Source organism: Musca domestica, unplaced genomic scaffold (assembly GCF_030504385.1).
Source record: "Musca domestica strain aabys unplaced genomic scaffold, Musca_domestica.polishedcontigs.V.1.1 2, whole genome shotgun sequence".
Taxonomy (NCBI): domain Eukaryota; kingdom Metazoa; phylum Arthropoda; class Insecta; order Diptera; family Muscidae; genus Musca; species Musca domestica.
This window is the reverse complement of record NW_026712249.1, coordinates 15,446,945-15,467,080: the sequence shown is the minus strand read 5'-3', so window position 1 is coordinate 15,467,080 and position 20,136 is coordinate 15,446,945. Positions and strand designations below refer to the sequence as shown.

The 20,136-nt window shown below is 33.4% G+C and overlaps 2 protein-coding genes across 4 annotated transcripts; one reads left to right on the top strand and one right to left on the bottom strand.

Moving 5' to 3' along the window:
- Window positions 1–103: 103 nt before the first annotated feature.
- LOC101900683 (cytosol aminopeptidase) lies at window positions 104–4,906 on the top strand. Its single transcript, XM_005186950.4, has 8 exons — window positions 104–326; window positions 394–509; window positions 571–706; window positions 3,174–3,679; window positions 3,874–4,093; window positions 4,164–4,413; window positions 4,479–4,552; window positions 4,616–4,906. The coding sequence occupies exons 1-8, from the start codon at window positions 207–209 to the stop codon at window positions 4,781–4,783; spliced, it is 1,590 nt and encodes a 529-aa protein (XP_005187007.1). The 5' UTR covers window positions 104–206; the 3' UTR covers window positions 4,784–4,906.
- Window positions 4,907–5,504: 598 nt separating this feature from the next.
- On the bottom strand, window positions 5,505–18,903 carry LOC101899488 (glutathione synthetase). Of its 3 annotated transcripts, XM_059121855.1 has the most exons (10): window positions 18,645–18,903; window positions 18,428–18,493; window positions 18,208–18,384; window positions 17,926–18,138; window positions 15,312–15,502; window positions 8,857–8,899; window positions 8,668–8,793; window positions 6,409–6,521; window positions 5,962–6,346; window positions 5,505–5,900 (listed from the first exon to the last, which is right to left on the bottom strand). In XM_059121855.1, exons 3-10 carry the CDS (start codon window positions 18,358–18,360, stop codon window positions 5,622–5,624), a joined length of 1,503 nt encoding a protein of 500 aa, XP_058977838.1. In that variant the 5' UTR covers window positions 18,361–18,384; window positions 18,428–18,493; window positions 18,645–18,903; the 3' UTR covers window positions 5,505–5,621. The 3 variants fall into 3 exon arrangements, with proteins under 3 accessions (XP_058977838.1, XP_011293965.1, XP_005187000.1); XM_011295663.3 differs by lacking the exon at window positions 18,428–18,493; XM_005186943.4 differs by lacking the exons at window positions 15,312–15,502; window positions 18,428–18,493 and adding an exon at window positions 9,362–9,495.
- Window positions 18,904–20,136: the final 1,233 nt, after the last annotated feature.

Below are 20,136 nucleotides of genomic sequence, written 5' to 3'. Positions count from 1 at the left end.
TTCCTTAAACAATCCTTCAAACAACTTCACCATTTAGTTTGAAATATTTTTCAGAATAATTCTAATAGGCCTTGAAATTTTCGACAAATTTATCCACAAAAAATCAATTTATTTTTAGTGTGACAAACATTATTTTTCCTTTTTTCCAAGAAATTAAAAATTTTGTTAAATAAAAAAAATATTGTACACATACTTTTATTACAACAATGGTATTTTCATTGCGTTCAAGCAAATGGTTAGTAAGGCCCCTGTTAAGATGGACGTCTAAATTTCATAAAACGACAACAGCCATACGTTGTTATGCCTCGAGCGATCCAAGAGTAACAGTAAGTAGGAAATCACATCCCAATTTTCATTTCATTTTAAAACATTTTTTGTTTTCTATTTCTAAAGAAAGGCTTAGTCATAGGAGTCTATCAAAAAGAGGGTGACAAGGACCCTAAATTAACCACCAGTGGTGAAAAATTTGATGATCGTGTCCAGGGGAAAATTTCGGAGCTTATTAAAGAGTAAGTGAATTTTTGCCACAGGGGATATGGAAGTTATATTGATTGATTTTCCTTCTTTTAGGTGCAATATTAATGGCCAATTGGGTCGGGGCAAGGTTTTCAATAATATCGACCAAGAATATCGTTCGGTAGCGGTGATAGGCGTGGGCCGTGAAGGCGCCGGTTTCAATGAATTGGAAATGATCGATGAAGGCATGGTAAGTGTATACACACGAAAAGAGTAGAGAAAATTATTTGACCAAATATTGAATAATATATATTGACCAAATTTGGAAAAAAAATCCATTGACCAAATTTTGAAAGAAAAAACAATTTTTTTACTAAATTTTGAAAAGAAAAGGTATTTTAAAAGATGATAAATATTTCAAAAGAATATTATGAATAGATATATGTTCCACAAGTTGAACACGCTTTTTAATCGTCAATTCACAACACTCTATGTAGAATTCTTCCTGACCTTTAACCAAATTCGGACAAGTTGCACGCAGGCAAATGGGCATATGATTTACCTTCCCAAATGTCCAGAACTATTATTTTCTTGACCATTGCCGTATAAATTATTTTTCTTAAGCCTTGAATATTCGCCATGTTGAGATTTCAACATTTCCCCTCTGGGTTGACATCCAACACCGTCAAACCTTTATTATTGAGGGCTTCATTATCGATATCCTTTGTCGATTATAAACAAAATCACTTACCTGGCATTGAGTCCGGATACCTGAAGTCAACTTCCCCCTTAACAATACCACTATCGCTATACATGACCTCAAGCCCTTTTCATCGGCTTGCTCCTATTCCAGGTTTCTGGTTGAGATATAGCAAGTTGTAAAGAATTGCTTCTTTTGCAAGTTAAGACAAATAAAAGCATTGCAAATTGCGACCCTTTGTGGGTGAGGTAACAGAAAGGGTTTGCAGATATATATCGTCTTCACAACAGATCTTATGTTGGCAAAAATGTTTTAATATGTGAAATTTGCTCATTTCGGTTTTTTGAGCGGTTTGTTTTTAAAAATCTTGAACACTACGTGGAGGAGGTACAAGAAACAATTGTCCGATCCCTACCATATTTATAAAAGATCCTGAGTTAATAGAAATATTGAGATGTGCCAAGTCTGAATAGAATGTTAATTTCGCTGTTTATAGGTTCATGGATATTCAAAATGTTGACCCTTTGTGGGGGAGGTACCAGAAGGAGTGGATAGATAAATACCATCTTCACACCAGACCTTGGGTTAATAAAAATATTGTGATGTGTGTAATTTGAAAAGAACTAGATGCTTATTTCGGATTTTGTGATTATTTCGTTTGTTCAAAACTTCGACACTTTGTGGGGGATCTTCATAACAAATTTTATGTTGATAAAAATATTAAGACGTGCCAAGTCAGAATGAAGTCGGATGTTAATTTCGTGTTTTAAGCGCTTCATGAATATTCAAACCCTTTGTGGGGGAGGTACCAGAAAGAGTGGGCCGATATATTCCATCTTCACACCCGACCTTAGGTAAATTAAAATATTATGATGTGTGTAATTTGTAGACAATCGGACACTTACATAACATTTTATAAGAGTTATAATTATTTAAAATTTTGATACTTTGTGGGAGAGGTACTTGATTGAGTGGACCGATTTTGTCAATTTTCGCACATGACCTAGCACTGAAGCAAATATTGGGATTCGCCAAGTTGTAGCAAAATCGTATTATCCTTTCTTTTTCTGTGTAGTATTTTTATTATATATATATATATTTTTTTTTTTTTTTTTTGAAAATGTTGAAGGAAGGAATGGGCCGATATTGCCCATATCCGAACTCGATCTAAGTTTGATATTAATATTACGATGCACGAAGTCTGGACCAAATCGGATACTTCCTTCAAGAGTTATCGTTCGCACCAGCCAGCCAGACAGACATATGGACGGACGGACATCGCTAGATGTACTCTGGAATAGGATTTTGAGTACATATTTATAATTTCTAATACCTTTTTGGGTTTCCGACGTTTTTTTCGCGGCTTTGGAAAAAGTTCTGCAAAGGAGTCTATTTGAGAGAAAATTTTGGATAGTTCTTTCAGTGACAGATTGCAAATTCTTGCTGGACAAATTTCTTCTTGGTATCATTTGTACCTCTTCTTCTCCTTATGTTAATTTATATTTGGGCAAACAATTTAAAAACATTTTATTGAAAATAACAAACGTAATTTTGTTTTTGAGCTCTTTTTTAATTTCTGCATGCTTCATTTCTGTTTATGGCGCGCAAATTCTTTTATTTTGACAAGATTTTGCAAAGATTCCATCTGTTTACTTTTCAGAGAAAGTAAACAGTAAACAAAAGAGAATGAAACTCCTTACTCTCTGAGAAAAAAAAGTAGTTTACGTGGAATTTTGCTTCATTTCCTTTCTTTTCTTTATTGACGGCTCGTCGGCTATTTTAACGTATTTTTCGTTTAAATTTTTATTTATTAATTTATTTTTTTAATACTATTGTAGAATGTGAACTATTTTTCATTTTATTTTGTATTATATACAAACTAAGATAATACACAATGCACATTTGGTTTGAAAGACTCTCGCATTACAACGTATGAATAATAAACAAAGTATTTTTTTTAATTCTTCAATTTGTAACTAAGTGATTGCTATTTAATAAAATCTTATTTCCCAAATAGGAAAATGCTCGCATTGCCGCCGGTGTTGGTGCGCGAAGCCTGCAAATGCAAGGCTGCTCAGAGGTATTTGTCGACTCCATGGAATATCCCGAACAGGCAGCCGAAGGTAGTGCATTGGCCGTATGGCGTTACAATGATAATAAGCAAAAGAAAAATCGCACTCTGGTGCCGAAATTAGAACTGTATGACTCACCAGATGTTGATGCCTGGACGCGGGGCCTTTTTAAGGCAGAATCACAGAATTTGGCAAGACGCTTAAGTGATGCACCCGCCAATCAAATGACACCGACAACATTTGCCCAGGCCACCGTAGATGCTCTTTGTCCTTGCGGTGTCACAGTCGAAATACGTACCATGGAATGGATAGAACAACAACATTTAAATTCATTCCTGACAATTGCCAAGGGTTCGTGTGAACCACCTGTATTGCTGGAGATTAGTTATTGTGGCACGGCACCAGAGGATAAACCAATTTTACTGTTGGGTAAAGGAATGACATTTAATAGGTGAGTAGAGATATTTTACAATAGCAAGAGGCCTTTTTTGGAAATAAATAAATGATGCATAAGTATTTTTTTCTACGTCTCTCCTTTTATACCTTTAATTCCTTCTTTCTTGTATTCTTTTTTTACGCAAGATAAATGTAACAACACATCCTCTAATCTAACCTATTCATTATGTATTTCAATTTATTTTTCAGTGGCGGAATTTGTCTACGTCCCTGCAAGGGCATGGATGAATATCGTGGATCCATGGCTGGGGCAGCAGTGTGTGTGGCAGCAATACGGGCGGCAGCTGCCCTCTCTTTGCCCATAAATATTTCCGCTGTAATACCTTTATGTGAAAATATGCCCTCTGGAATGGCCTGTAAGCCGGGAGATGTAGTTACCCTATTGAATGGCCGAACATTGGCCATTAGAGTAAGAATTTTGTCAATTTATATTTTTTTTCTGTCAATTGTTAAAATTCTAATATTAAAAAATTCCCCAGGATACGGATAAGGCTGGTGTTGTGGTAATGGCAGATCCTCTGCTGTATGCCCAAACGACATATAAGCCACGTTTGGTAGTCGATGTGGCCACATTGGGAAGTGGTGTGGTGAGGGGTTTAGGCGGTAGTGCCACTGGTATCTTTTCAAATTCCCATTACATTTGGAAACAATTTCAAAAGGCTGGCTCCTTGACCGGTGATCGCATGTGGCGTTTGCCCTTGTGGAATTACTATAAGAAATTGGTGACCAGTAAGTACATGAAGAAATAAAGTTAATATGATGCTGAGTAATGTGTTCTTAATATCTTTATCTAGATAACATCAGCTTTGATATCAGCAATAATGGTGAAGGCCCCGCCTCGAGTTGTTTGGCAGCTGCCATTTTACATGTAAGTTGAAGAAGTGATGCCAATTTCTGTACGATTTAAAAAGCTCTACTTATTTCTTTTTAGGAATTTGTACCCTGCGTTGACTGGGCCCACTTGGACATACGTGGTGTGGGCATGTTAACGCATTATGGAACCATACCCTATCTGCTGAGAGACCGCATGACTGGGCGCCCAACCAGAACTCTTGTTCAATTCCTATATCAAATGGCCTGCCCTGATGCCAATAAATAGCGTCGATTGTGACAAGCTCGAAACTCTGAGTCTATTGTGAAGGTTGTGCCGTGATGTCAAAATTTTGTGTATTTTGTTTTTTTGTATATTTTTGTTTCAATATATTTTGAGTTATTGTTTTAATTTTTTTATGATTTAGCTTCAGGTTATAGAGGGAATGATAAGGTCTCGCATACAAACATTGGATGTGGCAGAGCAACGGGAAAGTGGATTTTTTATCGTTGGGAACATTTGGACCTGTTTACCTCGGACCTGTGGACCTCGATAGAAAAGTGAATGTATTTTCAAATATAGCGATACTTTAGACTCAGGCATATAGCTTTTAAGGTGCAGATTCCCTTAAAGGTGAGATTACATAGAAAGTTTTTAAGGTGTTAAGAAATTGGCTGGCTTCTCCGTAAAAGAACAAAGGATTGTAGGGTGAACCAGTATAAATTATAAGCCAAAATTGAACTAAGTTAACCTAAGACTCCTTTGTTTTTTCGCGAAGAAGACAGCGAGGACTTAGGCCAGTGAAAAAACCTTAATTGTATCTGCAACTTTACATCCAGACCGAGCTAGGGGAGCAATAGAATAGCTATGCAGTTTCGTCTTAAAATTAAATTGGATTTCAGATGATATAAAATCTATAAAGGAGACTTGGCTTGGATAGCAACAATAGACTAGCTATTCAGTCTTGCCACAACACTAACTTTCTAACATCTCCAACAAACTTCTTGGCTTAGAGCATTATATATATTTCGTATTTTTCTTCTTCTTACTATAAAAGAATTTTACAAAAATAATTGATTATTTATAAAAAATATAACAAAAAATAGAAAGTAATAAAATGGAATTATCAATCAACCAAATACGGACTGTCCAGGGCACCGAGGCCAGCGGCAACACCACCTTCATTGGCCGTGGCAACTTTGGTGCGCAACATATGGCCAGCTTGATAATTACAGATGATATTATCCACATCACCAATGACCACACCAAAAATACCCAATTCCGAGACGACTTCAACCAGGGGAGGAGGCATTGTACCGCCAGGTCTGACCATATAGCCCTTGGATATGGGTGGTTTAATCAAGTCCATTAGAATCCAGGCGGAACGTTCAACGCGAGACATTTTCTATTAGAGAATCAGGTATTAAATATTTTTTCAAAAATATCTTAAAAAAATAATCCCTTACCCTCAACGCATCCGGTATATCCAAGCCATAAACATTATTGCCACCACCCTCCCGCTGAGGTTTCAGAACAAAGCGTTCCGGTTCTTTGAGAGCCATTTCAAAGGTTTTATTTCCCACATCATTGTCATCCAATGAATAGAGACCCGTAAATATTTTACCAATTGCCTTGATTTCCTCTGGATCACTTATAAACCTTTCCAACATTTCGGGTTGGGCCAGCGCCTGTTGCACCTTTTTCGTTCCCGCCAAATGGTAATGTATTGAGGGGCATTTAATGGCCGTGGAACTTTCCATTAAGTAACGGGCATCCCATTCATTGTGCGAATGATAGTGGCCAGGTTCATAGCCGGCACGGAAATAAATTACAGCTACCTCCAGATCTCCTCTATATAAATGGAAACAATTTGTTGGCTTATTATGGCAAAGAAAATGCCAAGCATTACTTACATAAGCAATTCCTTGGCCAGGCCAAGTTTTCCAGTATCATGAACCTCGGTAAGCGTCCGACGTATAACTTTGATGTGTGGATATTTTTCACGAATATAAAACTCATGGAAGCGCTACAAAAAAAAATAGAAATGAGGGTTAAAATGAGATTTATATTTAAAGATCGATAGTTTTTTTCATTAATAGACCAAAAAGAGTTCTTGAAGAGGCTTAGCAGGTACAGGTCTACTGGTCTAAAATGAATTAATTACATTCAAAAGAAGACGTTCTACTTATCTTTGTGAAGACTATCTGGCCCACTATAACTTTGTCAATCACTTTCCAAAAGAAGACCAGCTAATAAATTCCAAGGAAACCAGTTGGGAAGCTATGATTTACCTTTCAGATGCGATTTTAATTTTTCGAGAAGTTTATAATTGTCAGTTAAGGATTAAGGTAAGAAATTTATTTTTATTTTATTTTATTCACCTATAAAGTGGCGAAGGGCCAGTTTTTATACCCTCAGCCATTTGGCTAGAGAGGGCATATATCATTTGATACGGCTAAAACGTGCCTCATCGAAATAACGGTTTTAGACCCTAGGTCTCTTTTGACCAAATCCGTTTCAGGACATTTGGAGTCGATCTAGCGATGTCCGCCCGTCCGTCTGTCTGGCTGGATGGTGCTCACGATAACTCTCGAAGAGAGTATCCGATTTGATTCAAACTTGGTACATCGTAATGTTATTATCAAACTTAGATCAAGTTCGGAGATGGACAATATCGGCCCACTCCTTCTGTTACCTCCCCCACAAAATGTCAACATTTTTCAAAGAAAATAATTTACTGCACCGAAAGAGAAAGGATAATCCGATTTTGCTCCAACTTTGCAAATCCGAATATTTGCATCAGTTCTAGGTCAGGTGCGAAAATGGTCAATATCGGTTCACTCCATTCAGTACTTCCCCCACAAAGGGTCAAAATTTTGAATATTCATGAAGCTCATCAAACGCGAAAATTAATATCCAATTTTATTTAGACTTGGCACATCTCAATATTTTCATCAACACAAGATCTGTTATTGAAATGTTAAAGATCATACCTTTCCTTCCGATACCTCCCACACAAAGGGTCAAAGTTTTGAATAAAAAACGATTATAAAATCCGAAACAAGTATTTGCTTCTCTTCATATTTCACACATTAGAATATTTTTATTAACTCAAGGTCTGGTGTGAAGATGGGATATATCGGTTGACTCCTTCTGGTACCTTCCACACAAAGGTTCCAAATTTTGAAAATCCATGAAGCTCATAAAACGGGAAATTAATATCCGATCTTATTCAGATTTGGTACATCTCAATATTTTCATCAACACAAGATCTGTTATTGAGATGGTAGAGATCAGACCATTCCTTCTGGTACCTCCCCCACAAAGGGTCAAAGTTTTGAATGACAAAAAAACGATCATAAAATCCGAAATCAGCATCCGGTTCTTTTCAAATTGCACTCATCATAATAATTTAATTAACCCAAGATCTGGTGTGAAGATGGGATATATCGGTCCACAAAGGGTCAAAATTTTGGGTATCCATGAAGCTCATAAAACGCGAAAATGAACGTCCATTCCATTCAGACTTGTCACATCTCAGTATTTTTATTAACGCAAGATCTGCTATAGAGATGGTGGAGATCGGACCATTCCTTCTGGTACCTCCACCACATAGGAAAAACAAAACGCTCAAAGAAATCAACTCTCTTCAAATTTCACACATCCAAATATTTTTGCTAACGCAGGATCTGTTGCGAAGATGATATATATCTGCGAACACCTTCTGGTACCTAACCTAGAAGAAGTCAGAATTGTCAATTCTTCTATCTGTCATAACTGCTTTATCTAAATATGTCTCTTAACCAAAAATCTGAAACTCAGAAATTATAACTCAAGACTGGGGGTATACATCTTTCGGCAAAACCGACTGCTACTATTTTACTTGTTCTAAAGAAGTTCTGTTAATCTCTTGTAAAAAAACTAGTTGAAAAGCAAAGCTATAACTTTGAAATGCGTTTATACATTCCGATTCGGGAAGTTTTGGTAGCTGTGAATTAAATTAAGTATGGCAGTAATGACAGTTTCTCTCAAGGCATACCACAAACTCAATCGTCCTACTGTGCACCCTTCTGCCAAATAGATTTTTTCAAAAAAAAGTCTAGTTGTCTCCTAAAGAAGACCCCCATCTCTTCTGATATAATACGGGTAGTTTTTGTAAAAAGTTACCTTACCTGATCGCATATGTTATAGGTGACATCTTCCACAATGAACATAATGACGGCCTTTGGATTATTATAGATTTCCCAAGCACGAATCATGCCACCACAAATGCCAGCCAGGGCCTGGTTATCGGGCATCTGAAAAAAAGATATTTTTAAATAAATATTTAATAAAACAAAAATTAATTAAAAACAGCTTACATTTTTCAATTTTTCCGCTTGGTCCAGTTCGGTCAAGACAAAGCTAGAGGTATGAATAAATCGAAAATAGAAATTTATTAGAAAAATATTTTTTATTTTAAAATACCAAAACGAAAGCCAATGCCAATAAAATTCCTTTGGATTTCAATTTGGAATTGGAAAAGGACTTTCTTTTTGGCAACTACATAACAACTATTTAAACAACCATACACTAACATATATTACAAACTACAAAAAACATAAATATTACAAATTTACACAATATTTTGTATTTTACAAACCAATAAAAGATTGCAACTAAAAATTAAAAAAAAAAAAAAACAATTGCAACTACAACTACATTAACAGAGATGCCATTCCTTTTCGCATTTTAACAAAAAAATAAAAAAAAAATGAAATGATATTTACAAAAGACAACGGCATGTATTGCGTAGAAGAAGAAAATTTGAGCTACTTATGCAAATAATATTAAATTTGAAAAAAAGGAAAAGTTTTTGGGAAATACCTCTGCAGAGGCAACATGTGTGTCGAAATGCCACCAAAACTGGAGGCAATTGTGTTGATTTCAACTTGTTTTATGGCATTGCCTTCGAAGATGTGAGCCAAATAGTCGGAACGTAATATACCCAGGGATAAGTCCTGTAATTGTACCATTGAAACGAGAGAGAAAAAAAGAACAAAAACATAAAAAAAAGAAACAAACATTGAAAATAATAAATGACGAGATTAACAGCTATTCCACACAAGGAAAGATATACCCAAAAAAATGAAATCGCATTCCAAGTCATTTAAAAATAGAAAGGAAATAATCTTAAGACCAAATGATTGATTGATGACTGTTGTGTGTGTGTGGGTGCGTGACAGTTTGGAACTTCGAAATGGAATAGAGAAGTCATTTGATATGAAAAAAATTTTATGTGGGCTCAATTTATTCAGAGTTTTGAAAACCGCCAGAAACACAGTAATAAAAAAAATCATCTACACTGCGAAAAAGAATCCCTGGCCCAACTGTATGCCAAAAATAATAAGTAAATAATTTAAAACACTTATTAAACGCAATCATGCAATCAATTTTCAAATACTCGGAAGACTATTTAAAAAAAAGCAGCAAATATTTCAAACAAGCATTCTCTAACAACAAAGCAATATTTTAAATACTTGAAAACATACAAAAATAATTAATAGAATTATAAGCCAATAGATAATATATTATTTTACAGTTGAACATGGTTGTAGGAATTTTTTTGTGTAACAATTTTGAGATTAACAATTATGTATAAGAAAAAGGAATATACATTAACCCTTGACCACTGCTCCTTAAAAATATTCTTAAAAAATCCTGTCCTTCAAAAAATCTTTTTTTTTAATTTTAATTTAAATTAATATTATTATTTTTTTTTTTAATTTAATGTTTAGTAAATTCACAATCATGTAAAAAATATTTTCGAACAATCATAAAAAACTATTTAAACAAGTAAAAAAGTATCGGTCGGTTTTGCCGACAGATGTATACCCTCAGCCCTCTTCACCCTCTATGGAGTGGGTTTTGAAAGAATGGGTCAATATTGTTCATTTCGTATCGGACCTAAATAAATACGATATAAATATTATAATAGCAGATGGATAAATCAACTGTAAAGAATCGCTGAGTTGTTTCGCAATTTATGGCAGATAAAAATATTGAAAATTGTGTCCCTTTGTGGGTGAGGTACCAGCATGTGTTCGCAGATATATAGCATCTTCACAACAGATCTGGTGTTAGCAAAAATGCTTGTATGTGTGAAATTTGAAGAGAGTTGGATCCTTATTTCGCTTTCTTTGAGCGTTATGTCTTAAATTATATTATTGCTTACCTTTCTGTGCAGAAAATATATATTTTTAAAATTTCGACCATTTGTGGGGGAGGTACCAGAAGAAGTGGACCGATATACTCCATCTTTACACCAGACCTTGGACTAATAAAATGATTGGGATGTGTGAAATTTGAAGACAATCGGACTCTTACATCACATTTTATGAGAGTTGTAATTATTCAAAATTTTGACCATTTGTGGGGGAGGTACTTGAAGGAGTGAACCAATGTCGTCCATTTTCGTACCAGACCTAGCACTGATGCAAATATTACGACTTGCAAATTTGGAGCAAAATCGGATCATCGTTTCTCTTTCTGTGCAAAAAATATGTATTTTTTGAAAATTTCGACCATTTGTGGGGGAGGTACCAAAAGGAGTGGACGGATATATTCCATCTTAACACCAGACCTTGGTTTAATATAAATATTGGGATGTGTGAAATTTGAAGACAATCGGACTCGTACATCACATTTTATGAGAGTTGTAATTATTCAAAATTTTGACCATTTGTGGGGGAGGTACTTGATGTAGTGGACCGATATTGTCCATTTTCACACCTGATCGAGTACTGCCGCAAATATTAGGATTTGCAAAGTTGGAGCAAAATCGGATTATCCTTTCTCTTTCTGTGCAAAGAATAATTTTTTTGCAAATTCCAACTTTTTGTGGGGGAGGTACCAGAAGGAGTGGACCGATATTGCCCATCTCCGAACTCGATCTAAGTATGACAAAGATATTACGATGTACCAAGTTTGGACCAAATCGGATCCTCCCTTGGAGAGTTATCGTGCGCACCAGCCAGCCAGACAGACAGACAGACAGACGGACGGACGGACGGACGGACGGACGGACGGACATCTCTAGATCGACTCCATATGTTCTGAAACGGATTTGGTCCAAAGAGACCTAGGGTCTAAAACCGTTATTTCGACTAGGCACGTTTTGACCGTATCAAATGATATATACCCTCTGTAGCCATATGGCTGAGGGTATAAAAATACAAGTTTATTAAAAAAAAATTAAAAAAATCACCTAATTTAAAAATAGAATTTTAAAAAATCCACAGTCATCTAAAAAATATTTTCGAACAATCATTTAAAAAATATTTTTAAAAAATCCACGATCAATAATTTTTTAATCCCACGATCATTTAAAAAATATTTTTAACAAGTGAAATAGTATCAGTCGGGTTTTCCGACAGATGTATACCCACAAACTTGAGTTATTATTATTCAAACTGTTGATCCTTTATGGGGGAGGTTCCGAAGCAGTTGGCCAATATTGATAAGACTGATTTGAATATTACAACGTGCTAGATTTGGACCACATCGAGTACTCCTTATTCTTTATATCCAAACATAGCGGACCGAAGTACTCTATTTTCATACTTCATCTAATAAATATAAAAATATTGGTACGTGCAAAATTTAAAGGAAATCGAACATTTGTATCCATTTTTATACGAAATCATAAATTCCGATTAATTACATATTTATATCATATTTCTGGCTATTTATTTACAGCAAGTTGTATAGAATCGCCGACTTGTTTCTCAAGTTATGACATATATAAGTATTGGAAATTGTGATCCTTTGTGGTTAAGGTACCAGAACGGATTGGCAGATAACTATCATTAGATTTTGCGTTAGCTAAAATGTTTGGATGTGTGAACTTTGAAGAGAACCGGATGCTTGTTTCCGGTTTTATGAACGTTTTGGTTATTCAAAATGTTGACCCTTTGTGGTGAAGGTACCAGAAGGAATGGACCGATCTCTACCATCTTTATAACAGATCTTGTGTTGATGAAAATATTGAGATGTACCAAGTCTGAATGGAATCGGATGTTCATTTCGCGTTTTATGATCTTCATGGATATTAAAAATGTTGACCCTTTGTGGGGGAGGTACCAGAAGGAGTAGACCGATATACACATTCTTTACACCAGACCTTGGACTAATAAAAATATTGTGATATGTCTGATTTGAAGAGAACTGGAAGCTTATTTCGGATTTTATAACCGTTTTGGTTATTCAAAACGTTGACACTTTGTGGGGGAGGTGCCAGAGGAAATGGTCCGATATCTACCGAGCTTAATGGATATTCAAAATTTCGAACTTTTGTGGGGGAAGTACCAGCAGGAGTGGACCCCTATATTCCATCTTAACACCAGATCTTGCGTTAATATAAATATTGGGATGTGTTACATTTGAAGACAATCGGACTCTTACATCACATTCTATAAGAGTAGTAACTTTTCAAAATGTTGACCCTTTGTGAGGGACGTACTTGAGTTATTGTACATTTTCGCATCTGTCCTAGCACTGATTCAAATATTAGGATTTGCAAAGTTTGTACTAAATTGTATGATCCTTTCTATTTATTGAAAATTTCGATCTTTTGTGGAGGAGGCACCAGAAGAAGTGGACCAATATTGCCCATCTCAATCTCAGCTTGACAAAAATAAATAAGATATACCAAGTTTAGACGAAATCGGATCGGATATTCCCTTCGTTATCGCGCGCACCAGCTAGACAGACAGACGGACGGCCATTGCTAGATCGACTCCAAATGTCCTTAAATGGATTTGTTCCAAAGAGACCTAAGGTCTAAAACCGATATTTCGACTAGGCACGTTTTGACCGTATCAAATGATATATACCCTCTGTAGCCATATGGCTGATGGTATAAAAAAATTAAATATAATCTATTATTTTTTTTAATTTATTTCTTTTTAAACCCACAATCAAGTAAAAAATATTTTCAAACAATACTAAAAAAAGAAAATTACGATACTTGAAATAAAAAAATATTTTTTAAAAAAATCACGAAAATTAAAAAAAAAATGAAAATCCGCAATCATGTAAAAAATATATGCAAAAAAATATTTTTAAACATTCGTTTAAAAAAATATTAAAAAAATAGAATCATTTAAAAATATTTTTAAAAAATCCACGATCTATATCATTTAAAAACAATTTTAAACAAAAATTCACTGCAATTAAAAAAAATATTAAAAAAATCACTACAATTTAAAAAAAAAATATTCAAAAAATATACGATAATTTAAAAAATATTTAAAAAAAAATCACGAAAATATTTTAAAAAAATCATTTAAAAAATTTTTTTCAAAAAATCTACGATCAATAATTTTTTTAACCCACATTTAAAAAATATTTTTAACAAAAATTCACAACAAATAAAAAAAAATATATAAAAAAATTACAATTTAAAAAATATTTTTTCAAAAATATACGATAATTTAAAAAATATCAAACAAAAATCACGATAATTCAAAAAAAAAATATTTTAAAAAAATCCTCGATCAATAATTTAATAATAAAAATATTTTTAAAAAATTCAAATTCATTTAAAAAAATCTTTTTCAAAAATTCAAAATCATTTAAAAAATATTATAAAAAATTTAAATCTTTTAAAAAAATATTTTTAAAATTTCAAATTCATTTAAAAAATCCACGATCATCAAAAAAATATTTTTAAAATTTTAAATTCATTTAAAAAATCCACGATCATCAAAAAATATTTTTAAAATTTCAAATTCATTTAAAAAATCCACGATCATCAAAAAAATATTTTTAAAATTTTAAATTCATTTAAAAAATCCACGATCATCAAAAAAATATTTTTAAAATTTCAAATTCATTTAAAAAATCCACAATCATCAAAAAAATATTTTTAAAAAATCCACGATCTTCAAAAAAATATTTTTAAAAAATCCACGATCATCAAAAAAATATATTTAAAAAATCCATAATCATTAAAAATAAATTTAAAACAACACGATCATTTGAAAAATATTTTTAAAGAAATTCACAATCATTTAATAAATATTTTTAAAAAATCCATAATCATTAAAAATAAATTTAAAACAACACGATCATTTGAAAAATATTTTTAAAGAAATTCACAATCATTTAATAAATATTTTTAAAAAGCGCACGATTAATTAAAAAATATATTAAAAAATCCACGATCAATTAAAAAATATTTTAAAAAAATCCACAATGAATTAAAAATTATTTTAAAAAATCCACGATCATGGTTAAAATTTTTAAAAAATCCACGATCAATTAAAAACTATTTAAAAAAATCACTATCGTTTAAACAATATTATGGAAAATCCACGATCACTAAAAAGAGTTTTAAGTCCACGATAATATAAAAAATATTTTTTATTTTTTATCATTTAATTTTTTTTAAGTTCACGATTATTTAAAAATATCATTAAAAAATCGAAAAACTTCAAAAAAATATTTAAAGAAAAAATTAAAATAAAAAATAGTTATAAAAAATCTTTTTAAAAATCCGCTATCGTCTACAAATATAAAAAAACGAAAACCGTTAAATTCGTTCTCTCTCTTTCAATTTCCCTCTCTCTCTCACTCTCTTTCTATATACATCCCACATTTCCAAATTGATTCATTATTAAAAAATCCAAATATTCTTTTCTTCTCATATTCACTACAACCGTGTTCCACTGCTGTAAATATTTTCCAACAAAGCAAACTAAATACAAATTATTGTTGTTTTAGTAACTAATGTTATAACAATAATAATCATAATAAATATATATATTAATTGCACCTTTGTATGGCTTTGCTGGCCGGTCCTAAATGACCAAAACCAGATGCGATTGTATTAATTTCAACTTGTTTCCAGCAACAGTAGGCACAGGGTTTTTCATTCTCTTCTTTATTGCTTCCATTTTCATTTAATAAGTCTTTACAGCTCGATTCCAACATCAAATCACTTCGTAAAATACCCAACGATATGCGCTACGTTTTTTTTATTTTGTTTTTTTTTCGTTTAGTTTCATGATTGATTTTTTTTGCGAAAAAGGTAGGAAATGTGAAAAAAGAAAATAAATAAAGAAAATTAAACGTAAATAAATGAAGAAATTATGGAATAATTAATAAAAGATTGTTATTACTAGTGCTATGGAGTGGGGAATATTAAAATATAAGACAAATATTGGATGGGTTACATATGAAAATGTTACAGGATATTCAAAATTATAATGAAAGAGAAATTTTTTGAATTTATTTAGAGTACCTAGATGAGCTCCAGCAGTTCCAGGCGTTTTAATTAGAAATGAGTTCCACGATTAAAAAACTGATAGTCAATGAAATATTGTTATCTAAAACTTCAATGATTAACACCTCTGATGACTCTAAACAGCCTTAATTAGAGGCCAGATAATCCATGAAAAAAAAATTATTTTAAAATTCCGCCATTTTAAATCAGATATTGCAATCAAATAATTAGAAAAAAATAGAAAACTGATGGTCAATGAAACAGTGTTACCTAAAACTTCTATGAAACTCCTCTGATGAATTCAAAAAGACCTAGCCTAGAGGCCAGATGATCCATGAAAAATTTTATTTCAAAATTTCGCCATTGTTAATTAGATGGTCCATATAGTTAGAAAGACCATCGTTTGAAAATCCAATCAAAAAATGGTCTATCAAAAAGTTTTATTTTAAAATCCATGTTTATTGGTCAGATGGTCCATGATGAAATATTATTTAAAAATCCCCATTTTTTTGGTTTGGTGGTCATTACAAAAATGTATTTTATAATTCATATTTATTTGTCAGATAGAAAATATTACTTAAAAATCCCCGGTTATTGGTCAGATGATTCATGAAAACATACAGGGTGAGAAGAAAACTGCAACAAAGCCATACGCCATCATTTTTACATTTTTTTTTTTTAATTTTACTGAATGAGAGCCAAAAAATATCGGAAATTGCACAAGTTTTGGAATAAGTTTAGATGGTCAATGGTTTAAATTGGTCAGCTTTGGCACGAATTATGGCCTTCAAAAGGCCAATGAAACCGTCACACGCTGCCCGAATATTGCCCTGCGATATTTGGTCCATTCTAGGGGAAGAGATTGCTTGAGGTGATCGACACTTTGGTATTTTTTAGTGCCAACCTTGCTTTCCAAAATACCCCAGACAAAATAGTCCAACGGATTGGGATCTGGAGATTTTGGTGGTCATTGTGCGCTGGAAATGAAGCGAGGAATCTCATTTTGTAACCATTCTTGGGTGGCGCGTGCTGAGTGCAATGGTGCTATGTCCTGTTGGAATGTCCAAGGACTGCGCCCAAAATGTTTGTCCCCAGGGCTTTAATACACCCTCCAGAATATTTTCGCCGCATAATATTCGGCATTTATTTTGATGAAACGATCGATTAATACGAGCGCAGAGCGACCATCGGCTGTTATGGCGGCCCACACCACCACCATGGCCGGCGCTTGAGTTCTGGTGGCCAACCGAAGGTGCACATTTTCAGCTGACCTCTTTGGCAAGTAAACACCATCATTTTGTTTGTTTACAAACTGCTGGACAACGAATGTTTTCTCATCGGAGAGAGAGAGAAGACTAAATTTGGCAGTTCACCACTTTCGGTCAAGCGAAGCAACTCTTTAGCTCTTTTGAGTCTATTATCTTTCTGTTGCGACGGTGTAAGTTCTTGCACTTTTTGGAATTTCAACGGCTTTAACCCGAGCTCATTTTTCAATTTTTTCCGAATGGAATATAGCGATATGCTCAGCTCACGAGCTATTTTTCGGCCACTGACGCCGCGGATTTCGATCAAGTCGCTTCGTTGCTTTCCGAACCTTTTCTGCTGATGTTGTTGTTTTCTTCCGTCCACTTCCTTGAAGTCGGGCTACGCTACCAGTATCACGGTAACGAGCGATGGTACGAGACACAAAAGACAAGTGGCTTAGAAATGACAACAGTCTGAAGTTGATTGCAGTTTTTTCATCTCACCCTATTTTGTTCAAAAATCCAGGTTTATTGGTTAGTCGGTCTTAGAGAAATTCAAGAATCATTGATCAGATGAACTATGAAATAATATCAATGAAAAATTAACTTTTAAATACCATGATCTAATATTGAATTGAATTTAATATTGAATCGTTTCTAACTACCATGCCACCAACCACTTTAAAGAAATAAGCCTCCGGAATTTTTGTTTAAAAATATATTCCAAAATAAATTGTCCACAAAAAAATCACCACGAAATGACAAATGTTAGATACGATGTTGTATGACAAATGGAAACTTATCCTGTACGCTTATGGATGGTTTCGAAAATAATTTCGTTGGTAAATTTAACAAAAGTGTTTGAAAAACGTATTAATTATGGAAATTAATTGCAACAAAACAAAACCAAATCCACTTACCTGTCCAAAACCACTTGCCAAAACCTTTTTGTAGACATTAAACAAATTCGCTGTGAATTCATCAACTTTAATGGTTTCGGCCAGTGTTGTTGTTAGGAACTCTTCATCATGAGCCACATTGTGCATCAGACGATTAATAATTGTTTGCAAAGCCACAGCTTTTTCGAATTCTTTGCGGGGAAAAGATGATGGTGTCAATAAGAATGGAGCAAACTGTAAAAAATTGGGATTTTTTCAAATGACTCAAAATGGAATAACGAAAAAATTACATTTCAAACTTACATTCAATGAGTCAGGACTAAAATTAGTTTTAGATCTCATGGCAGCACCATGCATTATGGCCCAATCTTTGGCCTTTTCTGTGACCTCCAACAATTCCGGTTCCTTCAGTGGCAATGCAATGCATTCTTCCAGTGTTGTGGGATGTTCAGCCATGTTGGTTAATTAATGGTGTTTCCTCTAACGTTACAAATTAAAAAAAAATAGTTACTGTTGTAGTTACCGTCCTTGCAGCACCTAGTTTTATAACCTAACCCCTTTCACACGACCGAGGGGGTTGTGAAGTGTGCTAATTTAACAGCGATTAAAAAATGTTAATTGTCATGATTTAGCACTTTCATATTTAACTACATATGTACGTACGTATTTAACCAAATGTTTGTTTAATAAATTTTCATTGTTTTTGTTGTTGAAACCAACCAACAAAACGCTCTACTCACATTATCGCTCCCGTAAAAATTTCACAATTACGGCTATGTTTTCCACCCCAAATTTAACACTTGTTGGATTTTCTCAATATTTTGCAATTAAAGAATGCCTTAAATTGCAATGTTTATTAATTGAATCAGAAAATGCACTATGCACTCTATGATATTTTAATGTAATTTAAAACAAACTACCTGAACTCAACTCAACGAATAAAATAAATCAGAAAAAGAACCCTTTCATCAGGCAGTGTGAGAAATAAATATTTTGATAAAAACAATTTGACAGTTGACATGATTGCCAAGGCACATGAATAATAGAGTTGCGTAGTAATTTAGTGGGGATTTTTTAGAGTAACATTATGTTTACCCAAAAGAGATTTTAATTAAGACGTAATACGCAGCTGCTGGGGCAATGAACTGTCGTCCCAAGTTTGAAATTGAAATTTTTGAATGAAAAATTATTTAAATTTGTAAAAATTGTTAAAAAAAATGCGTATCATAACAACCTCCGATTGGGGTCATATAGGAAAATATATACAAATCTACTTTGAAATTGAAATTTTTGAATGAAAAATTACTTAAATTTGTAAAAATTGTTAAAAAATGCGTCATATAGGAAAATATATACAAACCTACTTTTTTTAAAGAAATATTTCAAAATTTTTAACATATCAATGTTCCCAAGCGTTGACGCATCTACCTGTATTCTTCTACCATGATAATACGTATACAGTTTACAGGATTTAGCAGTTAGACCTGAAAAATCTATGTTTTTATATACTACAGCTTCACACAAGGTTAAAAAAAATATTGTGATTTTTGTAATTTAAAGAGAGCCGGATGCTTAGTTCATATTTTAGGATCGTTTTGGTTATTCAAAATTTTTACCCTTTTCGGGGTAGGTACCCGAAGGAATAGTCCGATCTTTTTAACAAATCTTGTGTTAATAGAAATATTCAGATGTGCAAGTCTGAATGGAAAGTTTTATGAACTTCATGAATATTCACAATTTTAATCCTTTGTGGGGAAGGTACCAGAAGGAATGAACCGATATAATCCATATTCACACCAGACCTTGGGTTAATAAAAATATTGTTATGTGTGTAAATTGAAGACAATGGGACTCTTACATCACATTCTATAGTAGTGATTGCTATTCAAAATTTTGAGCCTTTGTGGGGGAGGTACTGATCATGGTGGCTGCTGGGACAATTAACTGTCAAACTAAAAATAGAAAAATGTACTTATATTTGAAAAAAAAAATCAAAACTTTTGACATGGGAACATTGTCCCAAGCGTTGATGCATCTATCTATATTCTTCTTCCATGGGACCGATATTGTCCATTTTCCTAAAACTAATGCAAATATTAAGATATTCAAAGTTGGAGCAAAATAGGATTATCCTTTCTCTTTCTGTGCAGTTAATTATTTTCTTTGAAAATTTTGAAATTTTGTGGGGGAGATGCCAGAAGGAGTGGACCGATATTGCCCATCTCCGAACTC

What these genes read in the sequence shown, in the direction of transcription:
- LOC101899488 (XM_059121855.1), bottom strand. Translation starts at nt 18,360, where the DNA reads ATGGCTGAACATCCCACAACACTGGAAGAATGCATTGCATTGCCACTG. An exon ending in CCTATAACATATGCGATCAG is followed by an intron (nt 6,522 to 8,667) that starts GTAAGGTAACTT and finishes TTTTTTTTGTAG; the next exon opens with CGCTTCCATGAGTTTTATAT. An exon ending in ATATACCGGATGCGTTGAGG is followed by an intron (nt 5,901 to 5,961) that starts GTAAGGGATTAT and finishes ATTCTCTAATAG; the next exon opens with AAAATGTCTCGCGTTGAACG.
- LOC101900683 (XM_005186950.4), top strand. Translation starts at nt 207, where the DNA reads ATGGTATTTTCATTGCGTTCAAGCAAATGGTTAGTAAGGCCCCTGTTA. An exon ending in GCCGAACATTGGCCATTAGA is followed by an intron (nt 4,094 to 4,163) that starts GTAAGAATTTTG and finishes AAAATTCCCCAG; the next exon opens with GATACGGATAAGGCTGGTGT. An exon ending in TGGCAGCTGCCATTTTACAT is followed by an intron (nt 4,553 to 4,615) that starts GTAAGTTGAAGA and finishes ATTTCTTTTTAG; the next exon opens with GAATTTGTACCCTGCGTTGA.